Source organism: Aethalodelphis obliquidens, unplaced genomic scaffold, assembly GCF_003676395.1.
Source record: "Aethalodelphis obliquidens isolate GAN/ISIS:26980383/991018 unplaced genomic scaffold, ASM367639v1 scaffold19, whole genome shotgun sequence".
NCBI classification, from domain to species: Eukaryota; Metazoa; Chordata; class Mammalia; order Artiodactyla; family Delphinidae; genus Aethalodelphis; species Aethalodelphis obliquidens.
This window is the reverse complement of record NW_020837963.1, coordinates 22,042,491-22,069,298: the sequence shown is the minus strand read 5'-3', so window position 1 is coordinate 22,069,298 and position 26,808 is coordinate 22,042,491. Positions and strand designations below refer to the sequence as shown.

Genomic DNA, 26,808 nt, shown 5'->3' with positions numbered 1-26,808 from the left:
GAACTTGAAATAGAACCCTGCTCCTGACATTTGCTATAAAAGTGGCCACAAAAGCTTTGCTCTATTTTAAACATATGTTAGGCCACTGTCCTTCTCAACTGACAGGCGACAGAAGTAAAAGTCATAATGATTTGCTAAATCTCCTGGCACCATGAGAGGACGAGGATGATTGGTGACAGTGATGATGAAATAGCTTGAAACTAACCTCTTTAAGGATAGATTCAGAAAAGGGGTAGAGAATTTCAGGGGCCAACAAATAAAACAAATTCATTTCTAAACTGTTTTTAGATTTATTAAACATTATAAGTCCCCAAATAATGAAATGGCACTGGTCCCTTAGGCTACATCAAAAATTGATAGAAGAAAAAGAATTGATAGAAGAGGTAACTATCTGAGCCAAAAAGTGATGGTTAGTTACCATTCACAGTGAGCTTACTCTATGCTAGGTGCTTTATATCTGTGATGTCTATTTGTTAATAGCACTATAAATTATTCCTTTTTGCAGACAAAAACACCAAATTTAAAATATATGTAATGCAGCAACTAGGTGTGGCATTTCCAAATTCACATCCTGGCTCTAGCACTTACTAATTATGGGCATCATGACAGCTTCTCTGTGCCTTTATTTCACCACCTCTGAAATGGAAACAACTACCTACTACGAGTTTTGTGAGAATTATTATGAGATTAAAATGAAGTCATAGTGTAGAACACAGTGCTGGAAACACATTAGTATTTGATAAACATTAGTAACCGTCATTAGAGGGATTTCATATTTTGCCTAGAGTCACAGAGCAAATAATTGGCTGAACGGGATTCATCTGTTTCCACTGCTTTACTGTCTTAGAATATGGAGAACTTTTCTTGGAAATATGATTAGGCACATTATGAGCCAATATTAACAGGACAAGGCAGATGTTCAATAAATAATTTAGACCTAAGTTGAATTTTACTCTCCTAGTTATGCTTTAAGTAGATTTTATCTCCTTTTCCATGCACTGGAAAACTTCCCCAATATAATACACGGAGTGTTCACAATAATTATCATAGTATATAAACAAAGTGTTGTGGAAATAGGGAGATGGCAATTCCAATGCAAATGGGTTTATTTCACTTTCATAATGATTCAGGAGCGGTAGTGATGAACATGAGTAATTATTTTTTTCTCTTCCCAGTTGGGTACAAACCTATAAATTCTTATCTTCCTGAAATTCCCAAGTGAGAACTGGTCTCAAGGTCACTGATTTTTTTTTTTTTAGTTTTTACACTTGTATCCCTTAAACAATAATAATAGTTGTTGTACCTACCAGTTGTTTGAATCTCTGAATCTCAATTTTCTTTGTGTCATTTTGCAATTTCCATTCAACGCCTGCAAGTTCTTTACCTAAAGAGGCCGTGGTGCCTTGCATTAAGTCTAATTTGCTGCTTTCATCTGCCCCACCGTTTATAAACAAATTCAGTATGATGTAGTGAACCACAGCTATGTTGTTAGAAGTAGTACACTTAAAGAGAAAAACACAGCTTGAAGCAAATGGCAACAGGGTACTTAAACCCAAAATCCTATTGCTTATTTCATAGCATTTTTAGTGACACACGAAGAAAAATGCTGTTGGCTTCAGACATTAAAAGGCAGCTTTGTGATATATTCTGCCCAACAAATTAGAGTTATCAAAACAAATAAATCCTGCAGATGTCAATGTGATGTGCTTCCATAATACAAAGCTTGAATTCACAGGAGACAAAGGTTATCCATCACACTGTGGCCTGAAATATAATTCTCAACTCCCCATATTTTCTCCTTATAGAGCTGGAGAACATCATAAAAATAAGGCAATGGGTTTATAAGCTTAAAAGAAGGTGTGTTCCTGGAAAACACAATAAACAGAAAGGGTTTGTTTAAAAAATTCAATGGGATTTCCTATGAGACATTTCTTAGCATGGTACCAGGCTCAGTGGATGTTACATGTTTCTGGCATCTAAATCTGTTGAAAAGTGAAAAATTCAAAAGGGAAATTAACACAATATCTGTTACTGGACTTAAGAGTATTTGCAAATCATAAAATTAAAATATTTCCTTGTAAAAATCAAATCCTCCCAAGAAAGCAACACAAGAAGTATAATAGAATGAACTTTTAGTTATATTATTTTAAACATATTTTAAGGTCATTTTCTCTCTTTCAAAACACATGATTGGTAACAACCTACATTTTGTGTGAAACTACTAGGTGTAAAGCATCATCTTTTATTATTAAGGAATTAACTATTTCCCGTAGGAAAATTTCCAAATAACCAAACTGCACATCTTTCATTAAAACTATCTTTACACATTCCAACCTCAGACCAGCACCTCTTATTTTTTCAGTTTACTCCATTGAGTATCTCAATTCCAATGCTCCTTGAACTCCATCAAGACCACTAATCCACTGCTGATCCTACCTTATTTTCAAACTCAATCACCCCTTGATGTCCCCACTCTCACTCTTATCCAGCTTAAACTCTACTGTCAACCATAATAATCACCCCCAGGCCCCCAAAATCAACTTCCTTGACTCTGCCCCTTGCTTCTTCCTATTCACTTACCAAACCAAGACAAAAAAATATATACATTCCGGGGCTTCCCTGGTGGCACAGTGGTTGAGAGTCCACCTGCCGATGCAGGGGACACGGGTTCGTGCCCCGGTCCGGGAAGATCCCACATGCCGCGGAGCGGCTGGGCCCGTGAGCCACGGCTGCTGGGCCTGCGCATCTGGAGCCTGTGCTCCACAACGGGAGAGGCCACAACAGTGAGAGGCCCACGTACCGCAAAAAAAAAAAAAATAAATAAAATAAAATAAATATATATATATATTTACACATTCCGAAGCACTCTGAATAGTTTAGAAAGAGAAGGACACACAAGTACATAGTCTTAGTAATGAGAAGAGAACTATACAAATGAAAGGAAATTAGAATCAGAAGTTACATAGTAATGAGAGCTAACACTGACAAGCACTTACTAAGCCCCAGTCACCCTAAGTGATTAACAATTTTAGTACCTTCTGTAATTGTCCTTTTAAAGGTGACAAGGCCAAGGTTTATGGAAGGGAAGTCACCTTCTCCCAAACACACCACTAGGAAGTAGGGAGAGAGCATCTGAACCCAGGCAGTCGATGACGGAGGCTGTGGTCTTGCCTGGTCAGATACAAAGAAATCTGAAAACCAGGATAAAGTGGACAGTTCTCCAGGAAAATAAAATGACCAGAATGCTTGCATATGGGTGCAGAAAGCCTGCTTGGCTGTGAGGTCTATAAACAAAGCACTATGGTTCAGAAGCAACATGGAAATACTATTTCATTTGTTATACAAACCACTGGATAGTTTAAAAAAAGGAACATTTGGACATTCTTTTTATGAACATTGACAATATCCTATGTCAAACCCTGTCTAGGAAATTACAAGAAATTCACAGACCTGCCTCAACTGTGAATATAGTTGTAAAAATCCTGTGTTACAATTGAACTTAAGTCTATCAAGAATAAGGCTTCAACATGCCCGATTGGGATTGACCCTTGAAACATCTGTCAAATGCTTAATACGTGCCAGGCATTGTTCTTTTGACTTTAAATCTTTACTACAAACCCATGAGGTGAAATTGTTATTGGTCCCTTTTACAGAGGAGGAATCAGGGTGCAGGGAGGATCTGAATTCAGGCAGTGTGGCTCTAGAGTATGATCCAGGCCATGACTTTGCAGGAACTATATTGACATAGCTTATCCTATCAATCGTTTGAGGGAAAAGAACCTTGCAATTATACTGCCAACTTTGAGTGAATCTACATATTTTAAGGATATGACTTATCTACCAGAAATAAAGCATAGTATAACCCTGTAATGATATAAAATGAAGGAACTAGGGCCATATTTACCAAAGAAGTTAACAAACATGACAATGAGGAAAATAGCAACTTTCCAAAGAATAGAGTATGATTATATATTTATTCAAATTTCAAAAATATGTAAAATAAGCCACGATTCTAGAAATAAATATAAATTATAATAAAACTATAAATCACAAATGTTTAATAAATTATGCAATTATAATAACATTTTAGGGATTATATAACTATAACAAAAGCACATATCACATATTTACACTGTATCTGATTTATTTATTTCTTAAGGTGGTTGATGGGGTCACAGGTGTTTGTAATACTATTATTTATATTATTATCTATGTATGATATTTTAATAATCCATAATAAAATAAAATCAAAACATAAAAATTAAACAACTTTTCGAGTATAAAGTTATAAAAAGAACATCACTGCTATTCCTTTACCAAAGCAAAGTCATTGATATGAATTTTCAGTACTTTATGCTTTATGACACACAGATATTTGTGTGTATGTGTGCGTGTGTATATATATGCCTGTATGCTTGTGTGTTTACACACATGTTCAAAATATTGTACCTTATAGTATATTTTATGAACTGCATTTTTCACTTAATAAATGATCTGCATCTTTTCAAATTAATAAATACAAATTTACATCATCGGTTTTAATTGGTGCAAATTATTTTATCTTTTAAATCAATGACAAACTAGTGGACAATTACTTCATTAATTTTTCTGTTTTATAAAAAGCACTGTAGTGATCTTCCTTGTACATTTTCTAACTTTTATCCATGGTGCTTGTTTGCTTATGATTTGGTCATCTTTGCTAGCAAATCCCTATTTTAGAAGTTGCCCATGGGAATCCTGAGAGGTATGTGTTGCTGAAGGAGAATTACCAATTCTGAGTCATTTTAGACAAATTCCTGGGCTTGTGATGTCCAGGACCATAAAGGTGGTATAACGGCACAAAAATGCCAGCAAGGGCAGATATGGGATTGAAGTTTTCAGAAAAGTCTAGCCTAGGAGAGGAAGTCTCCTAAACATTTTTCTCTGCTGGCATTTGAATTTGTTTTTTCTTAATCACTTTTTACTGGAAGCTTTGACTTCTGTTTCCCCAACCGGCAGGAGCCCAGGCACTGTCTGTTGCCCTGCAGGCACAGCTGTGAAGATGAATGCATGTCCTGTGTTCATTACACAGATGAACCAAGGCTCCCGGGTCCAATTCACGCCTCTGGAAAGCTTTCTCCTCATGTCATCTTTTTGGTGACACTTCCTTTCTTTCTTGGAAGCTGAACTATGCACTTAAATGTTTGTTATATTTTACTTAGTACTTACTTCTAAGTATTTTCAGTACATAAAGCAGCCTTATTTTTGGAAACAGAAAGCCTGTATCCCTTTGATAATCAGAAAGAAAACGTAAAAAAAAAAAAAACTTTAATTTGCTCCATTTGTGTTCAAAACAACATCCAAACTCTCAGCTATTTCCACTCTTCTTCCTCTGCTCCCAAAACTACTTTGAAAACATGAAGGAACTTCTTTAGTTCTTGTTTGCATTTCTACATGGAATTCGTTTTTCCCTCCACCCACCTGTTGAAAGCCATTCAAAGTCCTCCATAAATGACCTATTTTGAAAAAACCTGATCTGGAAGAGCTCTGTATTAGTTCTAGGACTGTCATAATTAATTTTCACAGACTGGGTGGTTTAAAACAACAGAAGTTTACTCTGTCACAGTTCTCTAGGCTGGAAGACCAAATTCAAGGTGTCAACAGAGCTGGTTTCATCTGGAGGCTCTGAGGAAGGATCTGTTCCGTGCTTCTCTCCTGGCATCTGATGGTTGTTGGCAATACTTGGCATCCCTTCACTGTAGCTGCGTCTTTCCAATCTCAGCCTTCATCTTCACATAGCTTTCTTCTCTCTCCATGTTTCCTCTAAGCCTCTGTATCCAAATCTCCCTCTCCTTTCTCTTATACACACACCGGTCATTGGATTTAGGGGTGACCCTAATCGACTATGACTACATCTTGATTTGATTGTGTCTGCAAACCCTGTTTCCAAATAAAGCAACAAGGGTTGGGACTTGAACATATATTTTGAGGGGACACAATGCAACCCACTACGAGCTCCTTTTTTTATCATATCACTCTGTTTTGCTACTAGAGCATTTTATGTAAAAGCTTCTTTCTAATCTGTTTATATTCAATCTTATACAAATATATGAATACATAAGGGACAAGTTGGCAAAAAATAAATTCAGTCTTGAAGTCTATCGCACTGTTGAATATTAATTGCTTAAAAGATTTTCTAGAAAGCTTAAATTATAAAGTCTTACATATTTTTAAGCTAGTTTACTGAGATGAGTTGCCTCTTTAAGAAACATACTCAATTTTTAGTCTTCATTCAACACTTCAAATTAAAGGCTTTTTTTCTGAATAAAAATATTCAAACCACTTTTCTGCTTCAAAGATTTCAAAAGTCTGGCACCCAATTAGAGATGGCTTGATATCTTAGAAAAGAACAGTTCTGTATAACAGAATAACATATGGTACAATTTTAGAGTGACACATCAAGGGTAATATTCTTTATGTAAATACTGAAAATAAAGCAAAAGTACATTTTCTTAATGTGCAGGAATACGGAGTAACAACAATGCTTCCCCATCTGACCATTTTCCAGCTGACACTCTATGGTAATTGTTCATAAAGCTTGAAAAATATTTTGTGCAGTCTTGCCCAGAGAGCAGTTAGTTCTAACTTTCTGCAGCTTGATTGACTTTGGGGGAAATCTACTTGTTGGCTCCAAGAAAGAGCACAAAAGTTAGCTTCACTGTGTGAAACGATGGGCAGAAAACAATTGCAGAGGCCGCCTGGCTGGAAGGGTGGCTTACTGGACGTGAGGATGGAGTGACGGGATGATACCGGGTGCTGACGCAGCAGATGGCCACTTAGCTATAGCTCATTTTACTAAGTTCACAAAGTTCAAAGGCAGGGATCTAAAGCAGGACCAGGGTGAAAGTGAAAAAGCAACCAACAGAATTGGAACTTAAACAGAAGACTCCAGGGATATGTAGTAGATTTTATTCTCCAGTCAACAATTTCTAGACTTTATCAGTCTTTAGTGAGTGTTTAAACCAGGATATATCAGTTTTATACATGTTACACTTAATGGTATATGCTTAATTTAATTGTTAATCAGCTTATACATTTTCCTCTCACAGTGAACTAATTCATCTTTGTTTCCAATGTCCCAAATCAACGAACCTCTTTCAGGTGATGGTGCATTAGCCCCATTCATCCTAAATGGCATCAACTCCCCTCGGCCACAATTTTGGTGCCTAGGTAGGGACTGCTCTGGACTGAACCTACCAGACAACTCCACTTACCTCCAGTACACGTCAGCACCTGGACACTGTAAAGTAATAAGTCATAAAATTTTGCTCAAATCAGTTCTGTCTCTGATTTATTATCACACCAACCTTATAAAACCATGCCCAAATTTTACCAAACTAATTTAGTCTTGCTATGAGAGGGTGCACATGCAGGTTGGGTATTTTTATTCAATGTGAGTCTGAGAGGAGCATTAAAAATTCAAAGTCTCATTACACTGTTACTGCTACACAGCATTTCACTTTCTCTAAAGAAATAACTTCAAAATCCCAACACATTTCAGATCACATAAGGCCACTAGCTTCTGTTTTTTAATGATTTCTTCCAAATCTCTTAGCACGATAGCTAAGAACCAGATGGTTATAAACTGGCAATTCTATCCCACAGTGACTGAGTCAGCCTGAAATATAAGTTGTTACAACCTCATTCAAGTTGTCTTTTGTATTGAACAATCAATAAACAGAAAAGTCTCCCATTATCCCGAAAGTAAATAGACTGCTCATAAAAGTGCTGGGCTGACATCACTTGAACCTGAATGAGTATGTTTATCCACAGACCATGTAGCTGAGCAGCTGCAGTGAATTTTTTTCTAATGTCACACCCTGATTTGACTTCTTAAATGTAATAAAATTGATTTCCCCCTGCATATGGGATATATACCAGCTGTTATTTTGAGTTATACAAACTATATTTTAACAATTTAGAGTCACATTTGATTATGAACTGAACAATCGTTAGAATTTGTTAGTTGTTTCACTAGCTTACTTTTATCGAATTAACTTTAATACTACAAACTTGAAAAGTTCTATAATCTGCGCGGCATACTTGGAGTATAGAACCTTTATGAGCGGACTTTCCTTCATTCTTAAGCAGAAGTTCAGCCCTTCCAAAATTAAATAATCCACATGGTTCAAAGGATTTCTTAATCAGCAAAGAGGATTTTTTTAATCAAATAAAAATCACTTTTGGTGAAATTACACGTATTTTATTATAAAATTAGTGAATAGTAATGGTACTTTACAGTAGGTTCTATTCACCTAAGTCCAAGAACACGCTCCTAGTCCAGCATATCTTAACGATTTAGTGCAGATGCTTAACCAGTTCATTTCTAATGTTTAAAGGTTCTAGGCAGTGGGTGGGAGCCAACACAGGTTTTGCAATTGCATATATAATAAAAATGCTAATCAAAAAAGGCTTAAATATATGCCTATTACCTTTCAATCTAAATTCAAGAATGATTTTTGATTGCATTTTTTTTGGATGTATTTGTGGTAGGAAAAGATTATAGGAAACCTGAGAAGCAGAAAAACATAGAAAATCTTCTGGAAAAAATACTTTCATAAAACAATCAGTAATAAAATTTAAGATAAAAATATATCTTACTAATATAAACAATTACCAGGAAAAGAGGTTATATTAAAAAACAATATTCTCTTAAAAACGAAGATATAGTAATCCTCCAAAGAATGGGAGGGAGGAGGAAATTGAGGGAGTCTCATCTTAGCTCAATTCCAGGCAGAGGAAACACAACATGCAAAGGAATGAAACAGTAAATGGCATGGCATATTTGAGAAACTATATTAAAAAAAAAAGATTAGGAACCAAGATGGCAGAGTAGAAGGACGTGCTCTCACTCTCTCTTGTGAGAACACCAGAATCACAACTAGCTGCTGGACAATCATCGACAGGAAGACACTGGAACTCACCAAAAAAGATACCCCACATCCAAACACAAAGAAGAAGCCACAATGAGATGGCATGAGGGGCGCAATCACAGTAAAATCAAATCCCATAACTGCTGGGTGGGTGACTCACAGATTGTAGAACACTTATAGCACAGAAGTCCACCCACTGGAGTTAAGGTTCTGAGCCCCACATCAGGGTTCCCAACCTGGGGGTCCGGCAACAGGAGGAGGAATTCCTAGAGAATCAGACGTTGAAGCTTAGTGGGAATTGATTGCAGGATTTTGACCGGACTGGGGGAAACAAAGACTCTACTCTTGGAGGGCACACACAAAGTAGTGTGTGCATTGGGACCCAGGGGAAGGAGCAGTGACCCCAGGGAAGACTGAACAAGACCTACCTGCTAGTGTTGGAGGGTCTCCTGCAGAGGCAGGGGGTGGCTTTGGCTCACCGTGTGGACAAGAACACTGGCAGCAGAAGTTCTGGGAAATACTCCTAGACATGAGCCCCCCAAGAGTCTGTCATTAGCCCCACCAAAGAGCCCAGGTAGGCTCCAGAGTTGGGTTGCCTCAGGCCAAACAACCAACAGGGAGGGAACCCAGGCTCACCCATCAACAGTCAAGTGGATTAAAGTTTTACTGAGCTCTGCATACAAGAGCAACACCCAGCTCTACCCACCAACAGTCCCTCCCATTAGGAAACTTACATAAGCCTCTTAGATAGCCTCATCCACGAGAGGGCACACAGGAGAAGCAAGAAGAACTACAATCCTGCAGCCTGTGGAACAAAAACCACATTCACAGAAAGACAGACAAGATGAAAAGGAAGAGGGCTGTGTACCAGATGAAGGAACAAGATAAAACCCGAGAAAAACAACAAAATGAAGTGGAGATAGGCAACCTTCCAGAAAAAGAATTCAGATAAATGATACTGAAGATGATCCAGGACCTCGGAAAGAGAATGGAGGCAAAGATCAAGAAGATGAAAGAAATGTTGAACAAAGACCTAGAAGAATTAAAGAACAAACAAACACAGATGAACAATACAATAACTGAAATGAAAACTACACTGGAAGGAATCAATAGCAGAATAACTGAGGCAGCAGAACGGATAAGTGACCTGGAAGACAGAATGGTGGAATTCACTGCGGTGGAACAGAATAAAGAAAAAAGAATGAAAAGAAACGAAGACAGCCTAAGAGACCTCTGAGACAATATTAAATGCAACAACATTCGCATTATAGGGATCCCAGAAGGAGAAGAGAGAGAGAAAGGACCAGAGAAAATATTTGAAGAGATTATAGTCAAAAATGTTCCTAACATAGGGAAGTCACCCAAGTCCAGGAAGCGCAGCGAGTCCCATACAGGATAAACCCAAGGAGAAACACACTGAGACACACAGTAATCAAATTGACAAAAATTAAAGACAAAGAAAAATTACTGAAAGCAGCAAGGGAAAAATGAAAAATAACATACAAGGGAACTCCCATAAGGTTAACAGCTGATTTCTCAGCAGAAACTCTACAAGCCAGAAGGGAGTGGCATGATATACTTAAAGTGATGAAAGAGAAGAACCTACAACCAAGATTACTCTACCCGGCAAGGATCTCATTCAGATTCGATGGAGAAATCAAAAGCGTTACAGACAAGCAAAGGCTAAGAGAATTCAGCAGCACCAAACCAGCTCTACAACAAATGCTAAAGGAACTTCTCTAAGTGGGAAACACAAGAAAGAAAAGGATCTACAAAAACAAACCCAAAACAATTAAGAAAATCATCATAGGAACATACATATCAATAATTACCTTAAACATGAATGGATTAAATGCTCCAACCAAAAGACACAGGCTTGCTGAATGGATACAAAAAGAAGACCCATATATATGCTGTCTACAAGAGACCCACTTCAGACCTAGGGACACATACAGACTGAAAGTGAGGGGATGGAAAAAGATATTCCATGCAAATGAAAATCAAAAGAAAGCTGGAGTAGCTATGCTCATATCAGATAAAATAGACTTTAAAATAAACAATGTTACAAGAGACAAGGAAGGACACTGCATAATGATCAATGGATCAATCCAAGAAGAAGATATAACAATTATAAATATATATGCACCCAACATAGGAGCACCTGAATACATAAGGCAACTGCTAACAGCTATAAAAGAGGAAATCAACAGTAACACAGTAATAGTGGGGGACTTTAACACCTCACTTACACCAATGGACAGATCATCCAAACAGAAAATTAATAAGGAAACACAAGCTTTAATGACACAATAGACCAGATAGATTTAATTGATATTTATAGGACATTCCATCCAAAAACAGCAGACTACACTTTCTTCTCAAGTGTGCACGGAGCATTCTACAGGATAGATCACATCTTGGGTCACAAATCAAGCCTCAGTAAATTTAAGAAAACTGAAATCATATCAACTATCTTTTCTGGCCACAACGCTATGAGATTAGAAATGAATTACAGGGGAAAAAATGTAAAAATACACAAATACATGGAGGCTAAACAATACATTACTAAATAACCAAGAGATCAGTGAAGAAATCAAAGAGGAAATCAAAAAATACCTAGAGACAAATGACAATGAAAACACGACGATCCAAAACCTATGGGATGCAGCAAAAGCAATTCTAAGAGGGAAGTTTACAGTTATACAATCATAACTCAAGAAACAAGAAAAAATCGCAAGTAAACAACCTAATCTTACACCTAAAGAAACTAGAGAAAGAAGAACAAACAAAACCCAAAGGTAGCAGAAGGAAAGAACACATAAAGATGAGAACAGAAATAAATGAAATAGAAACAAAGAAAACAATAGCAAAGATCAAGAAAACTCAAAGCTGGTTCTTTGATAAGATAAAATTAATAAACCATTAGCGAGGCGGATCAAGAAAAGGAGTGAGAGGACTCAAATCAATGAAATTAGAAATAAAAAAGGAGATGGCTTCCCTGGTGGCGCGGTAGATGAGAGTCCGCCTGCCGATGCAGGGGACACAGGTTCGTGCCCCGGTTTGGGAAGATCCCACATGCCGTGGAGCGGCTGGGCCCGTGAGCCATGGCCGCTGAGCCTGCACGTCCGGAGCCTGTGCTCCACAACGGGAGACGCCACAACAGTAAGAGGCCCGCGTACCACAAAAAAAAAAAAAAAAAAAAAGAAATGAAAAAGGAGAAGTTACAACAGACACCGCAGAAATACAAAGCATCCTAAGAGACTACTACAAGCAACTCTATGCCAATAAAATGGACAACCTGGAAGAAATGGACAAATTCTTAGAAAGGTATCACCTTCCAAGACTGAACCAGGAAGAAACAGAAAATATGAACAGACCAATCACAAGTAATGAAATTGAAACTGTGATTAAAAATCTTCCAACAAACAAAAGTCCAGGACCAAATGGCTTGACAGGTGAATTCTATCAAACAACTAGAGAAGAGCTAACACCCAGCCTTCTCAAACTCTTCCAAAAAATTGCAGAGGAAGGAACACTCCCAAATTCATTCTATGAGGCCACCATCACCCTGATACCAAAACCAGACAAAGGTACTACAAAAAAAGAAAATTGCAGACCAATATCACTGATGAATATCGATGCAAAAATCCTCAACAAAATACTAGGAAACAGAATCAAAAAACACATTAAAAGGATCATACACCATGATCAAGTGGGATTTATCCCAGGGATGCAAGGATTCTTCAGTATACACAAATCAATCAATGTGATACACCATATTAACAAACTGAAGAAGAAAAACCATATGATCATCTCAATAGATGCAGAAAAAGCTTTTCACAAAAGTCAACACCCGGGCTTCCCTGGTGGCGCAGTGGTTGAGAGCCCGCCTGCCGATGCAGGGGACACAGGTTCGTGCCCGAGTCTGGGAAGATCCCACATGGCGCGTAGCAGCTGGGCCCGTGAGCCATGGCCGCTGAGCCTGCGCGTCCGGAGCCTGTGCTCCGCCACGGGAGAGAGGTCTCAACAGTGAGCGGCCCGCGTACTGAAGAAAAAGAAAAAAAAAGTCAACATCCATTTATGATAAAAACTCTCTAGAAAGTGGGCATAGAGGGAACCTACCTCAACATAATTAAGGGCATATATGACAAACCCAAAGCGAACATCATTCTCAATGGTGAAAAACTGAAACCATTTCCTCTAAGATCAGGAACGAGACAAGGATGTCCACTCTCACCACTATTATTCAACATAGTTATGTAAGTCCTAGCCATGGCAATCAGAGAAGAAAAAGAAGTAAAAGGAATACAAATTGGAAAAGAAGAAGTAAAACTGTCACTGTTTGCAGATGACATGATCCTATACATAGAGAATCCTAAAGATGCCACTAGAAAACTACTAGAGCTAATCAATGAATTTGGTAAAGTTGCAGGATACAAAATTAATGCACAGAAATCTCTTGCATTCCTATACACTAATGATGAAAAATATGAAAGAGAAATTATGGAAACACTCCCATTTACCATTGCAATAAAAAGAATAAAATACCTAGGAATAAACCTACCTAGGGAAACAAAAGACCTGTATGCAGAAAACTATAAGACACTGATGAAATAAATTAAAGATGATGCCAACAGATGTAGAGGTATACCATGTTCTTGGATTGGAGAAATCAATATTGTGAAAATGACTGTACTACCCAAAGCAATCTACAGATTCAATGCAATCCCTATCAAATTATCAATGGCATTTTTTTCCAGAACTATAACAAATCATCTAAAAATTTGTATGGTACTCAAAAGACCGCGAACAGCCAAAGCAGTCTTGAGGGAAAAAAGCGGAGCTGGAGGAATCAGACTCCCTGACTTCAGATTATATTACAAAGCTACAGTAATCAAGACAATATAGTACTGGTACAAAACAGAAACATAGATCAATGAAACAAGATAGAAAGCCCAGAGATAAACCCACGCACCTATGGTCAACTAATCTATGACAAAGGAGGCAAGGACATACAATGGAGAAAAGACAGGCTCTTCAAGAACTGGTGCTGGGAAAACTGGACAGCTACATGTAAAAGAATGAAATTAGAACACTCCCTAACACCATACACAAAAATAAACTCAAAATGGATTTGAGACCTAAATGTAAGACTGGACACTATAAAATTCTTAGAGGAAAACATAGGAAGATCACTCTTTGACATAAATCACAGCAAAATCTTTTTGATCCACCTCCTAGAGTAATGGAAATAAAAACAAAAATAAACAAATGGGACATAATGAAACTTCATAGTTTTTGCACAGCAAAGGAAACCATAAACAAGACGGAAAGACAACCCTCAGAATGGGAGAAAATATTTGCAAATGAATCAACATACAAAGGATTAATCTCTAAAATATATAAACAGCTCATGCAGCTCAATATTAAAAAAACAAACAACCCAATGCAAAAATGAGCAGAAGACCTAAATAGACATTTCTCTAAAGAAGATATATAGATGGCCAAGAAGCACAGAAAAAGCTGCTCAACATCACTAACTATTAGAGAAATGCAAATCAAAACTGCAATGAGGTACCACCTCACCAGTTAGACCAGTTAGAATGGGCATCATCAGAAAATCTACAAACAACAAATGCTGGAGAAAAGGGAACCCTCTTGCACTGCTGGTGGGAATGTAAATTGATACAGCCACTATGGAGAACAGTATGGAGGTTCCTTAAAAAACTAAAAATAGAATTACCATATGATCCAGCAATCCCACTACTGGGCATATACCCAGAGAAAACCATAATCCAAAAAGACACATGCACCCCAATGTTCATTGCAGCACTGTTTACAATAGCCAGGTCATGGAAGCAACCTAAATGCCCACTGACAGACGAATGGATAAAGAAGTTGTGGTACATATATACAATGGAATATTACTCAGTCATAAAAAGGAATGAAATTGAGTCATTTGTTGAGAAGTGGATGGATCTACAGACTGTCATACAGAGTGAAGTAAGTCAGAAAGAGAAAAACAAATATCGTATATTAACACATGTATGTGGAACCTAGAAAAATAGTACAGATGAACCGGTTTTCAGGGCAGAAGTTGAGACACAGATGTAGAGAACAAACGTATGGGCACCAAGGGGGGAAAACCGTGGTGGAGTGGGGGTGGTGGTGTGCTGAATTGGGCGATTGGGATTGACATGTATACACTGATGTGTATAAAATTGATGATTAAGAACCTGCAGTATAAAAAAGAAACAAACAAAACAACTAATACTAAACTTTCTTTGGGTATTTGTATGGAAATATGTTAATATAATTGTTTCAGATATTACATGAATTTTCTAAAAAAAAACACAACAACAAAACCCACAAAGATATAGGATTTGGGAAATACAATGTGAATAAACTGAAACATGATTAACTGATATCCAGGGATTTCAGGTACAAAGTAACACTTATGCAAAACTTTTTAAAAATTTAATAAGTTTATGGATATATTGGGATTTGGCTTTTGCCCAAATAGTTTTCATTTTTAATGTTGGGCAATTTATTCATGAATATTCCATTACAAATTTCAAATGGGAAAACTATAGAAATAAGTTCATTATATTACAGAATAAATTCAATGTTTCAAATAATTATTTAGGAAATTAACCAGGTTGTTCAGACTTTAAATATTACTTGCCCTGTATTATTTGGAGATCTTTTCAGATTTCATATACTGACAAAAGATAGACATAGCTGAGCTCTTCCTTTCCTTTTCTCTTTTCCTTAATGAAGGTAACCGAATCTATTACCCAACCTCTGGGTTTCCAACATCTAAGCCATCTGTTCCTTTATTCACTAGGCATTGAACATACTCCAAAAAAAAAAAAAAAAAAAAAAAGAATGAACATGGGCTCTCTTTTCAAGGAATGGCAGAATGCAGAAATGTTCATTTGTATTCAAGAATGTTTTATTCATAGTTGTTACAGCAGACCTGGTGGGCCATGGTGATTTGCACACACAGCACACTGATCACCACCCCCCACTCCCCATCACAACACAGAGCAATCTGTTATTTGGCAATTTAAATAATTTTTCCTATGGGGCAGTCAAATTAGTCTCCCAAACTTGTTTTGAAAAACAATGATCTCTTTGAAAAAGGAAGATGATAAACATATCATTATAACAAAACTTAAGTATAAACTTTACTCATTCATTAATTCAACAAATTTTTATTAGCACTGTGGTGCTGGTAATTCCAGGAGGAGAAAGACACCAGGGTTATGTCTTCATTGAGCTTAAAATCCTACAGAGCAGAGAGGTTTTGAACAAGGTACATGAAGTCCAAGTTCCAGTGCTATGGGGGAATAAAGCAGAGGTACTAAGATGAGGGGCCGGAAGCATGAGATCCTACACTGAGGATGGAAGGAAATGTAGAGATGGTTGGTTGAAGTGTGCAGGAGGCTGGGGGAGCTCATACAAGATCTACACATTAGAAGGAGCAAGACACACACGTATGTACACGTGCACACGTGTCTTTGTACTCATGAATCATACACAAGGTACATAGGTACACATTTAGGATTAGTTTTGTTGTTTGTTGTTATTGCTGTCAGTTTCTTTTTAGCATGTTAGACTATACCACTTTTTATTTCTGAAATTCTTTCTCTGATCTGTCTTTTAACTTAAAAATACATCATAGTTGACCTTACAGATAACTGATATAGAGTTAGTATTTTACTGCAAGTTCTACTGAGATAATTGTAGATTCACTTGTAATAATAAGAAATACTACAGAGAGATCCTGTGTATGTTTTGACCACTTTCTTCTCTCTGACCCCAATGTTAATATTTTGCAAAATTATAGTACAACATCACAACCAGGATACTGACATTGGAAGTCCACTGATTTTATTCAGATTTCCTCAGTTTTACTTGTACTTATTTGTGTGTGTGTTAAATTCTACACAATTTATCACCTTGTGGATTTGTATGTGCACCACCACAATCAAGATAACTGCTCAGGTCCAATACAAGTTCGTGTTACCCTTTTATGACCATACACTCCCTGTCTCCACAACCCCAAACCCCTACCCTAACCTCTGGCAACTAAACTGTCCTCCGTTTGTAAAATGTGTCATTTCACAAATGTATAAATGAAATCACGAAGTATATAATCTTTTGGGACTGGCTTTTTTTCACTGGGCCTAATTCACTTGAGATTCACCCAGGCTGCTGCATATATCAAACATTTGTTCCTTTTTACTGCTGAGGAGCAGTTCACGGTATGAGTATACCACAGTTTGTTGAAGGACCTCTGGGCTCTTTCTAGTTTTTGACTATTATGAATAAAGCTGTTATGAACATTTTTGTACAGGTGTATATGTGTGTGTGAACATAAGTTTACTTTTTTTTTCCCTGAGATAAATGTCCAAGAGTGCAATTGCTGGATTGTGTAATAATTATATATTTAATTTTATAAGAAGCTGCCACCCACTTTCCACAGTGGCTAGACCACTTTACATTCCCACCAGCAACGTATGAGTGATCCAGTTTCCCTGCAACCTCTCAAGCATTTAGTGTTATCACTATTATTATTTTTTAATTTCAGCCATTCAGATAGGTGCACAGTGATACCTCATTATGGTTTAATTTGCATTTCCCTGATGATTAACTTTTTAAAAACTTGGATACATTCATGGGAACGTTCACATAGGCATAATTACATATAAATGGGATATTTTATATATACTGGGTATTTTCTTCTGTTCATTTTATTTTCTTACTTTTCCTTTTTGCTTGCCTTTTTTTTACCCAACTTCCTTTCTATCTACCTCGTTATCATCTCCTCCTCGCCCCAGGTAATGCTTGTTAAAACACACACTCTTTCCATTTTTCTTTTACAAAATGGGATTATTCACTACATACTTCTCTGCTGGTTGTTTTGCTTGAAGAACTACACTTCTTAGAAATGTCTTCAGGTTAATTGGGTTAATTAGAATTCTTCCTATTGATTGCATAATATTTCATGATAAGGATATACCATAATTTATTCAATGATTTTCCTCATAGGCATTCACTTGTTTCCAATTTTCTTGTCATTACACATAATGTATAATACACAGGATATGTTCCCAAAAAGGTTCACTGAGTCAAGGGTATGCATGTTTATAATGGCAGTTGTCAGTTTGCTTGAAAAAAATAATTGAAACATTCTCAACAGCCATTATGAGAGTACATTTTAATCTTCATTAGAAGTAAATGTGAGAGATCCTTTTAATCATGGCTTTGATCTTGTTATTTTAGTTTTGACATCTGACTGCTTTTCAGTTTGAGTCTGTTTTCCATGTAATTTTGTCATTTTATTAAAAGATATAGACTACTCCATCTTAATATCTATCTGAAAAACATAATTTGCAAGAAAAAATACTCAAATTCCTTGTTTTTAAGTACTTCCTTTTTTCCCATTGGCATGCCACGAAGCTAAGACAATTTTAAAAAATTGTGCCATGGCTTCTTAAACACTTTTACTACCATCTAAAAGCAGACTGTTACATCTACACATAAAAAAATGGTTTAAAAATAAATAATACTTTCAAATTAATCATAATTTAAACTAGTTGAAAACTCTTTGCAAGAAATGCAAAAAAAAGCCTTCTTCATTTTTACACTTAGATCTTGCCGCAGTCTCACTGTCAGGATATTCTTCTATTGAAATTTAAGGCTATTTTCTTTTAAAGAAGAGCCTTTCATTTCTCAAAAATCGTACATGAACCATGAAACTACCACCACTGCCAAAAAAGAAAACAAAAGCTTCCAATTTCAGACCTGTGGGCTACAACTGTGAGTCTAAATTTCAGAATTATGTAGAAACTTAATTCAATATCATTCTTATCTGAAATAAGACGCTCTGGTATTGACTATGTACCCACAACACAATTCAGTACAAGTAAAAATTGTAAAACAACAGTGAAAATTGAAACATACAAACAATAAAGAAAATGCTCTTTTATCTGTTTTGGAAAACCAATTTTCTGGTTGTTGTTAGGGTTTTTTTTTCTTTTTTTTTAACATCTTTATTGGAGTATAATTGCTTTAAAATGCTGTATTAGTTTCTGCTGTATAACAAAGTGAATCAGCCATATGTATACAAATATCTCCATATCCCCTCCCTCTTGCGTCTCTCTCCCACCCTCCCTATCCCACCCCTCTAGGTGGTCACAAAGCACTGAGCTGATCTCCCTGTGCTATGTGGGTGCTTCCCACCATCTATTTTATTTGGTAGTGTATATATGTCAATGTCACTCTCTGACTTCGTCTCAGCTTACACTTCCCCCTCCCCGTGTCCTCAAGTTCATTCACCACATCTGTGTTTTTATTCCTGTCCTGCCCACACGTTCTTCAGAACCATTATTTTTTTTTAGATTCCATATATATGTGTTAGCATACGGTATTTTTCTCCTTCTGACTTACTTCAGTCTGTATGACAGACTATAGGTCCATCCACCTCACTACAAATAACTCAATTTCATTTCTTTTTATGGCTGAGTAATATTCCATTGTATGTATGTGCCACATCTTCTTTATCCATTCAGCTGTCGATGGACACTTACGTTGCTTCCATGTCCTGGCTATTGTAAATAGTGCTGTAAACAACATTGTGATACATGACTCCTTTTGAATTATGGTTTTCTTAGGGTATATGTCCAGTAGTGGGATTGCTGGGTTGTATGGTAGTTCTACTTTTAGTTTTTAAGGAACCTTCTTACTGTTCTCCATAGTGGCTGCATCAATTTACTTTCCCACCAACAGTGCAAGAGGGTTCCCTTTTCTCCACACCCTCTCCAGCATTAATTATTTGTAGATTTTTTAATGATGGCCATTCTAACTGGTGTGAGATGATGTCTCATTATAGTTCTGATTTGCATTTCTCTAATGATTAATGATGTTGAGCATTCTTTCACGTGTTCGTTGGCAATCTGTATATCTTTTCTGCAGAAATGTCTGTTTAGGTCTTCTGCCCTTTTTGGATTGGGTTATTTGTTTTTCTGATATTGAGCTGCATGAGCTGCTTGCATATTTTGGAGATTAATCCTTGACAGTGGCTTCATTTACAAATATTTTCTCCCACTCTGAGGGTGTCTTTTCATCTTGTTTATGGTTTCCTTTCCTGTGCAAAAGCTTTTAAGATTTATTAGGTCCCATTTGTTTATTTTTGTTTTTATTTCCATTTCTCTAGGAGGTGGATCGAAAAGGATCTTACTGTGATTTATGTAATAGATGGTTCTTCCTATGTTTTCCTCTAAGAGTTTTACAGTGTCTGGCCTTACATTAAGGTCTTTCAACCATTTTGAGTTTATTTTTGGGTACGGTATCAGGAAGTGTTCTAATTTCATTCTTTTACATATAGCTGTCCAGTTTTCCCAGCACCACTTATTGAAGAGGCTGTCTTTTCTCCATTGTATATTCTTGCCTCCCTTATCAAAAATAAGGTGACCATAGGTGCTTGGATTTATCTCCGGACTTTCTATCCTGTTCTATTGATCTATAGTTCTGTTTTTGTGCCAGTATCATACTATCTTGATTACTGTAGCTTTGTAGTATAGTCTGAAGTCTTGGAGTCTGATTCCTCCAGCTCCGTTTTTCTTTCTCAAGATTGCTGGCTATTGGGGGTCTTTTGTGTTTCCATACAAATTGTGACATTTTTAGTGCTCATTCTGTGAAAAATGCCATTGGTAATTTGATAGGGATTGCATTCAATGTGTAGATTGCTTTGGGTAGTATAGTCATTTTCACAATGTTGATTCTTTCAATCTAAGAACATGGTATATCTCTCCATCTGTTTGTATCATCTTTAATTTCTTTTATCAGTTTCTTATAGTTTTCTACATACAGTTCTTTTCTCTCCTTAGGTAGGTTTATTCCTAGGTATTTTATTCTTTTTGTTGCAATGGTGAATGTGAGTGTTTCCTTAATTTGTCTTTCAGATTTTTCATCATTAGTGTATAGGAATGCAAGAGATTTCTGTTCATTAATTTTGTATCCTGCCACTTTACCAAATTCATTGATTAGCTCTAGTAGTTTTCTGGTAGCATCTTTAGGATTCTCTATGTATAGTATCATGTCATCTGCAAACAGTGACAGTTTTACTTCTTTACCAATTTGGATTCCTTTTATTTCTTTTTCTTCTTTGATTGCTATTGCTAAAACTTCCAAAACTATGTTGAATAATAGCGGTGAGAGTGGGAAACCTTGTCTTGTTCCTGATATTAGTCAAAATGGTTTCAGTTTTTCACCACTGAGAACAATGTTGGCTGTGGGTTTGTCATATATCGCCCTTATTATGTTGAGATAAGTTCCCTCTATGCCTACTTTCTGGAGGATTTTTATCATAAATCGGTGTTGAATTTTGTCAAAAGCTTTGTCTGCATCTACTGAAATTATCAGATTTTTTTTGCTTCAATTTGTTAATATGGTGTATCACATTGATTGATTTGCATATATTGAAGAATCCTGGCATTCCTGGGACAAAGCCCACTTGATCATGGTGTATGATCCTTTTAATGTGCTCTTGGATTCTGTTTGCTAGTATTTTGTTGAGGATTTTTGCATCTATGTTCATCAGTGATATTGGCCTGTAGTTTTCTTTCTTTGTGACATCTTTGGTTTTGGTATCAGGTGATGGTGGCCTCATAGAATGAGTTTGGGAGTGTTCTTCCCTCTGCTCTATTTTGGAAGAGTTTGAGAAGGATAGGTGTTAGCTCTTCTCTAAATGTTTGACAGAATTCACCTGTGAAGCCATCTGGTCCTGGGCTTTTGTTTGTTGGAAGATTTTGAATCACAGTTTCAATTTCAGTGCTTGTGATTGGTCTGTTTATATTTTCTATTTCTTCCTGGTTCAGTCTTGGAAGGTTGTGCTTTTCTAAGAATTTGTCCATTTCTTCCAGGTTGTCCATTTTATTGGCATAGAGTTGCTTGTAGTACTCTCTCATGATCCTTTGTATTTCTGCAGTGTCAGTTGTTACTTCTCCTTTTTCATTTCTAATTCGTTGATTTGAGTCCTCTCCGTTTTCTTCTTGATGAGCCTGGCTAATGGTTTGTCAGTTTTGTTTATCTTCTCAAAGAACCAATTTTACTTTTACTGATCTTTGCTATTGTTTCCTTCATTTTTTTTTCATTTATTTCTGATCTGATCTTTATGATTTCTTTCCTTCTGTTAACCTTGGGGTCTTTTTGTTCTTCTTTCTCTAACTGCTTTAGGTGTGAGGTTAGGCTGTTCATTTGAGATTTTTCTTGTTTCTTGAGGTTGGATTGTATTGCTATAAATTACCCTCTTAGAACTGCTTTTTGCTGCATCCCATAGGTTTTGGGGCATCGTGTTTTCACTGTCATTTGTTTCTAGGTATTTTTTTTATTTCTTCTTTGATTTCTTCAGTGATCTATTGGGTATTTAGTAGTGTATTGTTTAGCCTCCATGTGTTTGTATTTTTAACAGTTTTTTCCCTGTAATTGATATGTAGCCTCATAGCATTGTGATTGGCAAAGATACTTGATAAGATTTCAGTTTTCTTAAATTTACTAAGGCTTGATTTGTGATCCAAGATATGATCTATCCCAGAGAATGTTCCATAAGCACTTGAGAAGAAAGTGTATTCTGTTGTTTTTGGATGGAATGTCCTATGAATATCAATTAAGTCCATCATGTTTAATGTGTCATTTAAAGCTTGTGTTTCCTTATTTTTCATTTTGGATGATCTCTGCATTGGTGAAACTCGGGTGTTAAAGTCCCCTACTATGATTGTGTTACTGTTGATTTCCCCTTTTATGGCTGTTAGCATTTGTCTTATGTATTGAGGTGCTGCTATGTTGGGTGCATAAATATTTACAACTGTTATAAATTCTTCTTAGATTGATCCTTTGATCATTACGCAGTGTCCTTCTTTGTCTCTTGTAAGAGTCTTTTATTTAAAGTCTGTTTTGTCTGATATGAGAATTGCTACTCCAGCTTTCTTTTGATTTCCATTTGCATGGAATATCTTTTTCCATCCCCTCACTTTCAGTCTGTATGCGTCCCTACGTCAGAAGTGGGTCTCTTGTAGACAGCATATATACATGTCTTGTTTTTGTATCCATTCAGCCAGTCTATGTCTTTTGGTTGGAGCATTTAATCCATTTACATTCAAGGTGATTATTGATATGTATGTTCCTATTACCATTTTCTTAATTGATTTGGGGTCACTTTTGTGGGTCTTTTTCTTCACTTCTGTTTCCTGCTTAGAGAAGTTCCTTTAGCATTTGTTGTAAAGCTGGTTTGGTGGTGCTGAATTCTCTTAGCTTTTGCTTGTCTGTAAATCTTTTGATTTCTCTGTCGAATCTGAATGAGATCCTTGCCAGGTCGAGTAATCTTGGTTGTAGGTTTTCTCCTTTCATCACTTTAAATATGTACTGCCACTCTCTTCTGGCTTGCAGGGTTTGTGCTGAAAGATCACCTTTTAACCTATGGGGATTCCCTTGTATGCTCTTTGTTGCTTTTCCCTTGCTGCCTTTAATATTTTTTCTTTGTATTTCGTTTTTGATAGTTTGATTAATATATGTCTTAGCATGCTTCTCTTTGGGTTTATGCTGTATGGTACTCTCTGTGCCTCCTATACTTGACTATTTCCTTTCCCATGTTAGGGAAGTTTTCAACTATAATCTCTTCAAATGGTTTCTCAGACCCCTTCTTTTTCTCTTCTTCTTCTGGAACCCCTATAATTCGAATGTTGGTGCATTTAATGTTGTCCCAGAGGTCTCTGAGACTGTCCTCAATTCTCTTCATTCTTTTTTCTTTATTCTGCTCTGTGGTAATTATTTCCACTATTTTATCTTCCAGGTCACTTATTCGTTCTTCTGCCTCAGTTATTCTGGTATTGATTCCTTCTAGAGAATTTTAAATTTCATTTATTGTGTTGTTCATCATTGTTTTTTGCTCTTTAGTTCTTTTAGGTCCTTGTTAAATGTTCTTGCATTTTGTCTATTCTATTTCCAAGATTTTGGATCATCTTTACTATCATTACTCTGAATTCTTTTTCAGGTAGACTGCCTATTTCCTCTTCATTTGTTTGGTCTGGTGGGTTTTTACCTTGCTCCTTCATCTGCTTTGTGTTTCTCTGTCTTCGCATTTACTTAATTTACTGTGTTTGGGGTTTCCTTTTCGCAGGCTGCAGGTTTGTAGTTCCCATTGTTTTTTGTGTCTGCCCCCGTGGGTAAGGTTGGTTCAGTGGGCTGTGTAAGTTTCCTGGTGGAGGGGACTCGTGCCTGTGTTCTGGTAGATGAGGCTGTATCTTGTCTTTCTGGTGGGCAGGACCACGTCCAGTGCTGTGTTTTGGGGTGTCTGTGAACTTATTATGATTTTAGGCAGCCTCGCTGCTAATGGGTGGGGTTGTGTTCCTGTCTTGCTAGTTGTTTGGCATAGGGTGTGCAGCACTGTAGCTTGCTGGTCATTGAGCGGAGCTGGGTCTCAACATTGAGATGGAGATCTCTGGGAGAACTCTCGCCGTTTGATATTACGTGGGGCCAGGAGGTCTCTGGTGGTCCAATGTCCTGAACTCAACTCTCACACCTCAGAGGCTCAGGCCTGACCCCCCGCCGGAGCACCAAGACCCTGTCAGCCACACGGCTTTTGGGAAGTCTAAGATCTTCTGCCAGCATTCAGTAGGTCTTCTGTAGGAGTTGTTCCATATGTAGACGTATTTTTGATGTATTTGTGGGCAGGAAGGTGATCTCCACATCTTACTCCTCTGCCATCTTGAAGGTCCTCCTCTGGTTGTTGTTAGTTTTAATATGCAACATTATTTAAGAGCTCAGAGAAAAGTGAGCTTGTGCAGTTGTAGACAATGAACAAGAACGCACAGATACTTTTGAATATTAATATATGATACCAGCAAGTTTGGGATGGGTTCTATTACCACATGGGGATTTATATTACCAGTTAACAGACTTCTAAGCAACCGCCAAACAGACATTTTTTGGGTTTTTTTTTTTTGGCCGTACGTGGGCCTCTCACCGCAGTGGCCTCTCCTGTTGCGGAGCACAGGCTGAGGATGCGCAGGCCCAGCGGCCATGGCTCATGGGCCCAGCCGCTCCGCAGCATGTGGGATCCTCCCAGACCGGGGCACGAACCCGTGTCCCCTGCATCGGCAGGCGGACTCTCAACCACTGCGCCACCAGGGAAGCCCCCAAAAGACAGTTTTTAATGATGGAATGAGGTCAGATGACTAGTGAAGCAAGGTACATAAAAGGAATAAAGGCATTCAAGGAAAGAGGAACACTTTGATACATTCTAATTCAATTGAGCAAAGCTAAGATAAGTGTAGGTGAAGAGGTATGAGCAATTTATTTAGGCAAAGTGACTTTATGTTTTTGAATAACATAACCCGGTAATAAATATACCTATAAACTTTAACCATAAATACAGAAACTTTACTCCCTTTTAAAAATTACTCAACAAAGCTTCTCCTAAAGACTCATCTATTATTTGAAATTCACATCTTTCAAACCCTTAGTGCTTTTTGCTTCCATGCATTATAAAATGAATACACCATTTCCCTGAGCAAAATCTTTAAAAAACTATAATAAGCCAACTAATATATTACACAGCACAGGGATTCCAAAATCAACAACACTGCAAGTTCCAACAATAACCTGCCTTGTGACTCAATAATGCCAGAGTGTTTTATGAACTGGGATGCTAAAGTTCAATCTGAAAGGTATTTCACTGTAAGACCGAGAATCCATGAAGGCAACCAGTCACTCAAAGTTCTGTGTTGAGATGTTTGGGGACCGCGGCTGTGCCGCGCCACACTCCTGCACAGCAGCACTGTTATCGTGCTACCAACTGCCTCCAGCTGCACACTCAGCAAGGACCAGAACACACAGCACGCGCTTGCCCTAAGGGCTTCTCACCGCCATTGTTTATTTAATTCTCCGAGCTTGAAAGGAAACCTCAAGAGTCCTCAGAGCACCTGGGAGCAAAAGCCCAGACACATAATAAACAAGCACCCAAAACATCTGTAGAAATAGATACACTGAGCTTCTTACTAAAGCCTTCCACAGCACATTCTCATCACGATAAGCCATCCTATTCAGTGGTAGATCTTAATCCATCTGGGCTATTGTCTCAGAAGCAATTCCATATCTTCAAGCTGGAGACAAGGCTATAATTGCTTACCTGACTCACAGGCAAATGTCTTTGACGTTTCATCATGAAAGATAATTGCCACTGCATGCTTCTTTGTCTCTCGAGGCAGCCTGGTTATATTTTTGATGTTGTGCAGTTCAGTTACCTTGAAAGAAAAATATTTTTAACTTAGTGTACAGTACATGCTATATATGTATCGGTGATTACACAAAATGATCAGTTATTACTGTCTTAAGCCACTTTCCAATGGCTATTTTTACTTGGTAGCCAGGTATGATGTACTGTGTAAAAGGAACTGCTGTAAATAGGCCTTTAGTCATGTGGTGGTCAGCTGTAGGCGAAGGGACGTGTTCCACAGTCCTGTCATTAGGTCTCAGTCTTTAGCGAGCCTGTGCCTCTGGACTGTGAGCTTAACAAGTGTTTCTCAGTCCTCCCTAACCATAGGTGGGAGAGGATGGCTAGAGTGGGCAGAAACTGGGTATTTACCTTGTCTTTAACAAGGGTACCAGTTTTGACTTGATCAATGTTCAATGCTTTCACTTTATCACACATTATAACTGAAAATGCAGGGTTCTGATGAAGGGAAATGATTTAATTCCATTTATGATTCACAATGCCATCCTAGAAGCACTATCAATCACTAACTAGTGTTCTAAGTGAAGGAAGATAAACAGATATATATTTAAAAAATTTTGCTCCTCCATTTGTGAAGATGATACCTCTGATGCTGAT

The 26,808-nt window shown here is 37.3% G+C and overlaps 1 protein-coding gene across 1 annotated transcript in view; it reads right to left on the bottom strand.

Annotated features, from left to right (window-relative positions):
• DOK6 (docking protein 6) overlaps positions 1-26,808 on the bottom strand; it is a 396,863-nt gene that overhangs the window by 200,147 nt on the left and 169,908 nt on the right. Inside the window, exon 3 of the mRNA XM_027118731.1 lies at positions 26,107-26,221. Within this exon, the coding sequence (XP_026974532.1) occupies positions 26,107-26,221 (115 nt within the window). The remainder of the gene's footprint in view (positions 1-26,106; positions 26,222-26,808) is intronic.